Source organism: Emiliania huxleyi (assembly GCF_000372725.1).
Source record: "Emiliania huxleyi CCMP1516 unplaced genomic scaffold EMIHUscaffold_558, whole genome shotgun sequence".
In the NCBI taxonomy this organism is placed as follows: Eukaryota; Haptophyta; order Isochrysidales; family Noelaerhabdaceae; genus Emiliania; species Emiliania huxleyi.
In genome coordinates this window covers 13497-20678 of record NW_005197815.1, presented here as the reverse complement: position 1 = coordinate 20678, position 7182 = coordinate 13497, and the positions used below count along the sequence as shown (strand labels likewise).

General features: G+C 64.6%; 4 protein-coding genes across 4 annotated transcripts in view; 3 read left to right on the top strand and 1 right to left on the bottom strand.

Moving 5' to 3' along the window:
• The window catches only part of EMIHUDRAFT_459621 (hypothetical protein), a 1596-nt gene extending 1037 nt beyond the window's left edge, over nucleotides 1–559 (top strand). Inside the window, exon 3 of the mRNA XM_005765368.1 lies at nucleotides 288–559. Coding sequence (XP_005765425.1) covers nucleotides 288–474 — 187 coding nt within the window. The 3' untranslated portion in view covers nucleotides 475–559. The remainder of the gene's footprint in view (nucleotides 1–287) is intronic.
• Nucleotides 560–2814: 2255 nt separating this feature from the next.
• EMIHUDRAFT_247204 (hypothetical protein) lies at nucleotides 2815–4086 on the bottom strand (the record flags this gene model as incomplete). Its single annotated transcript, XM_005765367.1, has 2 exons — nucleotides 2815–3747; nucleotides 4003–4086. 2 exons carry the CDS (start codon nucleotides 4084–4086, stop codon nucleotides 2815–2817), a joined length of 1017 nt encoding a protein of 338 aa, XP_005765424.1.
• A 1143-nt stretch (nucleotides 4087–5229) lies between these two features.
• On the top strand, nucleotides 5230–6458 carry EMIHUDRAFT_459620 (hypothetical protein; the record flags this gene model as incomplete). Its single annotated transcript, XM_005765366.1, has 6 exons — nucleotides 5230–5347; nucleotides 5465–5655; nucleotides 5712–5878; nucleotides 5961–5988; nucleotides 6143–6237; nucleotides 6428–6458. 6 exons carry the CDS (start codon nucleotides 5230–5232, stop codon nucleotides 6456–6458), a joined length of 630 nt encoding a protein of 209 aa, XP_005765423.1.
• A 443-nt stretch (nucleotides 6459–6901) lies between these two features.
• Nucleotides 6902–7182, top strand: part of EMIHUDRAFT_247202 (hypothetical protein) — a gene marked incomplete at both ends in the record, with an annotated part of 1475 nt that continues 1194 nt past the window's right edge. Inside the window, one exon of the mRNA XM_005765365.1 lies at nucleotides 6902–7007. Coding sequence (XP_005765422.1) covers nucleotides 6902–7007 — 106 coding nt within the window. The remainder of the gene's footprint in view (nucleotides 7008–7182) is intronic.

Genomic DNA, 7182 nt, shown 5'->3' with positions numbered 1-7182 from the left:
GCGTCACGCTGCGCTGTGCGGCCTAGAGGAGCCAGTCTTAGAGGAGCCAGTCTTAGAGGAGCCGGTCTTAGAGGAGCCAGTCTTAGAGGAGCCAGTCTTAGAGGAGCCAGTCTTAGAGGAGCCAGTCTTAGAGGAGCCAGTCGCCGCCCCTGCGAGAGCTGTGCCGTTGAGTCCGCGCAACCGCTCTGGTGCGCACGGCCTGGTGGGCACGGCTTCGGCCTCGAGACCTCGAGACCTCGAGACCTCGAGACCGGGCCTGCGACTCGCCACTCGCCTCGCGTGCCGGTAGGTGCGGCGGGCAGCTGGACGACCCGAGCGAGGCGCAGGTGCTGCACGCGCCGGGCTGCAGGCACTCCAGCGGCGGCTACCTGCGAGGTCCGCGGCCGGCAGTCTCGCAGAGCGGGAGCGGCAGAGGCGTGCGGTAAGACTCTGAGTCCAAGAGAGGAAAAAGTGAGAGAGAGGAGAGACGTCTGAGAGAGCGCAGCGGGCAGGCCCACGCTCCGCGCCTTGTGGCAGGGCTCTTCGCTGTAAAAAGAACGAACGAGACCCCCCGTACGAACGAGAGGAGCAGGAGGCAACGTGCGAGCTCTCTCGACATCAAGAGAAAAATTAAAATAAGTAATACGAAAATCGTAATCGAACACGAATTACGAATGACAGAGCTCACACAGAGGAATGTGTTGGAGATTCTCCGCGGATTGATACACCGCTTTTTACGGCTCTGGGCCCAGCCCCACCTTGCCACCTCCCCGTACACTTTTTACCGTACGGCCTCCTCCCTACGGCTTTACGCCGGTCCGAACGTCGACCAGTCTTGGAGAACCCTGTCCACGCCTGAGGATTCTGCACTAGCGATTCTGCCACCCAAGACAGGATTCTGTTTGCGGAGGCTCAAGAGGGATTCGTGTCCGTTTCTTCTGATTCTCACTCTCCTTTTCCGGTTCTGCCTACTCGATCTGATTCTGCCCGTCCCCTTTCCACGCACTCAGCCTCCGGGCAGGATTCCTCACCCAGCTTCCGTTTCTGCCTAATCGATCTGATTCTGTCCGTCCGATTCTCGCCTTATCAGATTCTGTCGCGCGGTTGCGGTTTCTGCCTCCGGATGCCGGAAAGGGAATTTTCCGCTTGCCGGCCGATTTCTTGGCAACCCGGCCGGACTCTCGTTTCCTGATTCCTGTTTTTGCCCGTCGAGGGGCGGTAGCCCGGCCGGCCGGCCATCTGGGCATGCTCACTCAACCAATCACGCTCATGTGTACGCGCCGTATCCTCCGCGCCACCCACTTTGCCATCGAAGTGCGCTCCGCGCTCCGCACAGTACAGTCACTTTTGAACGGCGGCTCATCACACGTGCGTCAGAGATCTCATGGGCGGTGGCATGATGGAGCCAGAGCAGTGCGCGGCCGATCTTAATTCTGGGCAGGCGGTCTCCCATTCCCGCGGGCGCTTGGTGCCGGGGTTTGAACGGCATGCCGGCGTCAGATGCAGCTTGGCGCCGGCCTGCGGCGACCCCGCAAGCGGTCGTTGGTGCTGCTCAGCGATGCTCACAGCGGCACGTCTGCTCTTTTGCTGTGGGGAGTGCTGTCTGATTGGGTCTCCAAGCCCGCGGGCTCGCTGTGAATGCACCCGCCAGCTAGGCAGCTCCGCGGCGGTGTGGGTGTAGAACGGGTAGGCTGCTGTCTCGTGTCTCGGTGCTCGTACTAAGTCAATGGGAGGAGTGCTTCAATTTCTTCTTCTTATACGCCCAGCTCAAAAGCACACACGCATCACGACGCCTAGACAGGCGAGACGCGGCGACAGCCGCGGCGAGCTCGTTTTAGAAGCGAGCCGCTCGCGGCGAGCAGTTTTAGAAAAAGGGAAAGGGGGAGGGTTAGTTTGAACCCGAGCCGAGCTTCGCTCGGCTCCCCCCCGCGCGGGAGCGCCCCCCCCCCCTCTCCTCGGGGGGACGGGCAGAGCCCGCACCACACACTGCGCCTTTGCGGACGCCGGACCGAGGCCTAAGCGCTGAGTGCGCTGACGTGAGGCTGGAGCGCCAGAGACCCGCGCCTGAGCATGCTGCCGCGGGCAAAATTTGAGAAGTTGAACGCCTTTGGTTGATGGAAAAGCCCCCCCCGCCGGCCACAACGGCAAATATCGGCTCAGGAGTTCGGAGAGTCAGGCCAACATAGGTGATAGGATCCCGCCGAAATGCGTAACTCCGAGGAATCAGGAATCAGGAATCAGGAATCAGGAATCAGAATCCCGGTCAAAATGTTGGAATCAGGAATCAGGAATCAGGAATCAGGAATCAGGAATCAGAATCCCGGTCAAAATGTGGGCGATCCGACAAATCAGGAATCAGGAATCAGGAATCAAATGGAGCATCAAGAATAGGAAGAGAGACAGGAGAATCGGGAGGGGGGAGCAGAATCAGGAATTGGCTCTGGCTGCCCTAGAGAATCGGAAAGGAAGCGGAGGAACGAGAATGGAGAATAGGAAGCTGAAAGCGGGGCCAAGATGGGAGAGTCTGGGGAGAGAATCAGAATATCTGAGCAGAAGAGGAACCTGGGAAGGGGAATCTAGTGAGAGGTAGAATAGCAAGAATCCTTGTGTAGTAGAGCAGAATAGGAAAGGCAGAATCCTTAGGCGCGGACAGACTTCTCCATTACTCACGTCGACGTAAACGTAGGCGGTAAGGAGCTGATACAGCTGCGTCTATGTAGACGGACAGAGGTCAGAGAGAGCCACAGAGCGGCGTGCATGCGCAACCCGCGACGAGAGCAAAACGTATACGATCTAGGGTGGGGGGCGCACGGTGACCCCAGAGGAGGAAGGCAGTCACGTGCTCCCCTTCGTCGGCTTCGGCCCGCGGAGTGCGCTCCACGCGCGATCGCGCTGCACGACGCCGCGCCAGTACGAGTCCGGCTCGAAGCCCTCGGTGCAGCCAGGAGAGACGAAGGGCTGCTCGCAGCCGCAGAGCTGCTTCCAGCCGTCGCCCGCCAGCCGCCGCATCAGCGCATCGTTGGCGGAGCCGTCGGCCACGGATCCGGAGATGAAGTGGACCTTGGAGCGCATCTTCGCGTCGATGAGCTTCGCGGAGAAGGCCCACAGGCCGGAGAACACGCGCGGCGGTCGGTAGACGATGATGTGGCCTAGAGAGAGGCTCGACACGCCTCGGGGCAAGGGCGAGGACGCCCGACGTGGGCAGGCGACGGCGAGGCCCGCAGACTCGGGGAAGTGGTTCATGAGCATCTCGAGCGTCTCCTTGGCGTGCGAGGGCGGCGGCGAGTTGAGCAGCGAGAAGCGGTGCAGCTTGATGACGATCAGCAGCTTGTCCGGCGGCGGGGGCTGCAGCCCGGGCGCAGGCGCCCCTCCCTCGCCACCGCCACGCGCGCGCGCGAGCTCCGCCTGCCGCAGCGCGAGCTGGATGCAAAAGGCGAAGTAGCGCATCGAGGCCTGCAGCGAGGAGCCGGAGCGCTGCACCGAGTTGTCGAGCACGAGCACGCCTCTCCCATGGCAGTCCACTCCGTCCGGAACGTAGACCTTGCCCCGGCCGCCCTCGAGCCGCAGAAAGGCGCCGTCGGCCGAGTCGAGGTCGCAGAGCGGGCCCGGAGGCGAACGGCGCACCCGCCACAGCAAGGCGGCGTGCAGCATGTCAGCAGCAGGAGGGACGGCCCAGCCGCGCGCCACCAGGTAGCGGCAGCAGGCCAGGTCGTCGTCCAGCACCGCCTCCTCGTCCTCACCCAGCGAGATCCCTGCACGCGCCACGCTCTTGCGCACAGTCTCACGAAGCGCTGCGAGTGCCTCCCGTTGATCTGCGTCTTGCAGCGGGAGCGGCGGCACCGAACGAAGGTGCACGCGCGGGACCAGGTGCTCGCCGGCGGCGGCGGCGGCGGCGGCGGCGGCGGCGGCGGTGACGGCGGCGGTGACAGTGGCGGTGGTGGCGTCGGAGCCGGAGCGAGGCAGCGCCTTGAGCAGCGTTGCGAGGGAAGAGAGCCGTCGGAGGAGGTGGAGCAGGAGGAGCACGTTCACGATCTGCAGCCAAACGCGAAGCTGCTGGAGGGCCTCGCCATGCGGCAAGCTCGCCGTCGACAGCAGCGAGCCGAGCATCCAGGCGTGCGCGAGGCGGCCCGGGGGAAAAGAAAATAACGCACGGGCCCTCAGCGGAGCTGGGAAGAGGACCGCCGCAAGCGGCGTGGCGTGGAGCGGTTGTGCATCCCTCCGGGGGCCCCTCTGCGCCGGGGAGGCGTTGTTGGAGGCTAGGACGCAAGCGTCCTTCGCCCTTTTCAAACTCGGGGCCCACTCCGCTACGCTCCGACCCGAATTTGGAGGGCCTAAAAGTTTAAGGTGTTGCTGCGCAAAAGGGGTCGGACACCGGGCGCAGCTCATGCTAAGAGCTAGAAGAGGAGATAGAGAGAACAACCACCCTGTCCCGTTATTGCGTACACCAACACCACAAAACGCTCTCTCTCTCCTGTCCTCACTCAGGGGGGTCACAACTACCAAGTCCCTCGACTAGCTGCCACAGGGCGCAGCTGCCACAGGGCGCAGCTGGAGACGCTCCCCCTCAATCGGCATCCACCCCCACCCGCTCCAGCCCCACTTCTGCTGCCGAGAGAGCTGAATCGAAGCAAGCGAGCCATTGCATCTTGGCGTGCTCCTGGAGCGCGGCTTTCTGCGGCCACGAGCACGGCGGAGTCGGCGTCGTAGCGCGCATCGTTCCCGCTCATCGCCCATTCCTCCCACGTGACGTGTGTCGGCCGCGATTCGATGTCGCCACCTTCATCGCCAACGAGGACTCCCCCGACTGCAGGGGGGCTCCGGCGCGGGGAGGGACTCCGCCTGCTGCGCTGGCCGACTGCGCCCTCCTCCTCCATGGGCTCGATCCGATTCCGCAGCGGCGGTGCTGCGCGGGAGGCGGCCGCGGGCACGCTGGGCTCGATCAGGAGCTTTCCCTCAGGTCGAAAGCACGATTTGGCCGGTTCTTGGCTTCAATTTTACGGATGTCTTGGCACCAGCTGAAGGCTTGGGTCCGACATCGTCGGATTCGTGCACGGTATTCGGATTTTGCTATTTGCTCGTGTGGGGGTATATCGCAGATTTGTCAATGGTACCGCGTCTGCGACGCGGGCGCCTTGCGGGCAGAGCCCTTAGCCACCCTTTTATCTTGCGCGGTCAAAATGCAGAAAAAACTCTTTCGTGCAGCCGACTCGCCCTGCAGCTCCGGCTCCTGCTCCGCACGCTGGCACCGACATGCAATCTGACGCGCAGCAGCACGCGGCCCTCGCCACATACGCACGCTTCTGGTGCCTGCACCAGCTCGCGCCGTTCGCCGACCAGGCCTTTGCGCTTGCGGGAGCTATGGATCACCGTGCGCTCCGCCCGCCCGCCCTGCTCGCGCCTCCTAGGACGGGTCATTGTTCTCGACACAACCAGTGCGGCGCGACGAGCTTCCGCGGCTGCTCTCACTCCTCCTCCTTCCGAGCAGGCATGATCGACGAGAGCTGCCAGACCGGGCCAGGCGCCTGCTTGCGCGCCCACTTTGACTACGACTGGCTCGTACGACTGCCGCTCGCGCTGGCCTGCCTGCTCTTCCCCGGCCGGCGGCTCCTCCTTCTCGCGCACCTCGTCAACGTCGTCGGATGGGCCGACCGGATGCCGGCCGGGCCGGACTTGCATGTCCGCAGACCAGAGAGGGTCCGTCTCTGAGCCGTCGCTCGAGCGCCTCCTGCTAGGCGGTGTGGGACTATATGTGCTGGTGCGCGCTGATGGAGGCCCCCTTCGTGCTCGCCGCCGCCACATCCTCCTCGATGGCGGAGACGGCTCGCAAGTTCCTCCCGGCGATGCGCGCGCAGCTAGTCGTCCTCTACTTCTCGGCCGCCTTTTGGAAGCTCACTTCCTCGTGGTGCGAGATGCAGACGAGATGCAGACGAGACGCAGACGAGATGCGGCCGCCTGTTGGAAGCTCTAATCCTTCCCGGCAGGTACGACGGCCACTACTCGTGCTCGACAGTCCTCATGTCGGAACTGCTCCTCTCGCCGCGAGCCGCTCCTCCCCGCCGCTCCAGCCCCGTACCCCCAGCCACGCCACGGAATAGGAGCTCCTCTCTTGCCTCGAGCCCCTCGGAATGAGCCATTCCTTCACCAGCCACGCCTCAGTCGATAGGAGCTCCTCTCCGGCCTCGAGCCCCTCTTCCCGCCCCTCGCCACCCTGAGCGGGCTCATGCTGCACGCGGCGCCCGCCCTCGTCGCCGGCATCGAGTTCGCAGTGCCGGCCCTGCTGCTCCTGCAGCCACGCCACGGCAACCCTCCCTCTCCAACCCTCCTCTCCAACCCCTCCTCCCCGCCTCGCCCCCCTCTCCTCCCCCTCTCCCTGCACGCCCCCGTCCCGCCCCCCTCCGGCTGCTGCTCGCCCTCATCTTCCACCAGACCTCCTGACGACTGACCTAAGGACTGACTCCTCGTTCATGATGACTCACTAGGCGTCCTGCTCGCCCTCGTCTTCCACCAGACCATCAACCTGATGCCAGCCACCTACGCCGGCGGCTTCTCCATCGCCATGTGCGCGCGACAAATCATCTTCCTCCCCGCCGCTGCCGCCGGCGCATCGGCAACTCTCCGCCGCGGCGTCGGCTTCGCTCCGCGGGCCGTCGGCGCCACCGCGCTCGTCGCCGTCACCACGGGCGTGCGGCTGTTCCTCGGCCACACTCCGGCCACACCTCGGCCACACCTCGGCCACCCCTCGGCCACACTCCGGCCACCCCTCGGCCACACCTCGGCCACACCTCGGCCACACCTCGGCCACACCTCGGCCACCCCTCGGCCACCCGTATGGAGTGTGGTCAACAAGCCGGCGGTGCGGTCGTGATGTCGAAAATGCGGGCTGAAAGAAAGACAAGGATAAAGTACCTCCCCGCCAGGCGTGATGGTCGCCATCCACGGCTCGCTCGACGCGCACGGCGGCATCTTCCTCGCCCTCGCCCTCTTCTACTTCCTCTCGATCGCCGCGCCGGCAGGCGGTGGCGGTGGCGGTGCCTCGGGCGCATACGGACACCTCCGCCTCGAGGAGCAGCCGCACGCTGTCGCCAAGATGGCGAACCGACTACTCCAGCCCGACTACTCCGGCCCTACTCCAGCACAGCCACCCCAGCCCGACTCCAGCCCAACTGCTCCAGCCCAGCCAGCGTAGCCCCCCCCCCCCCCAAC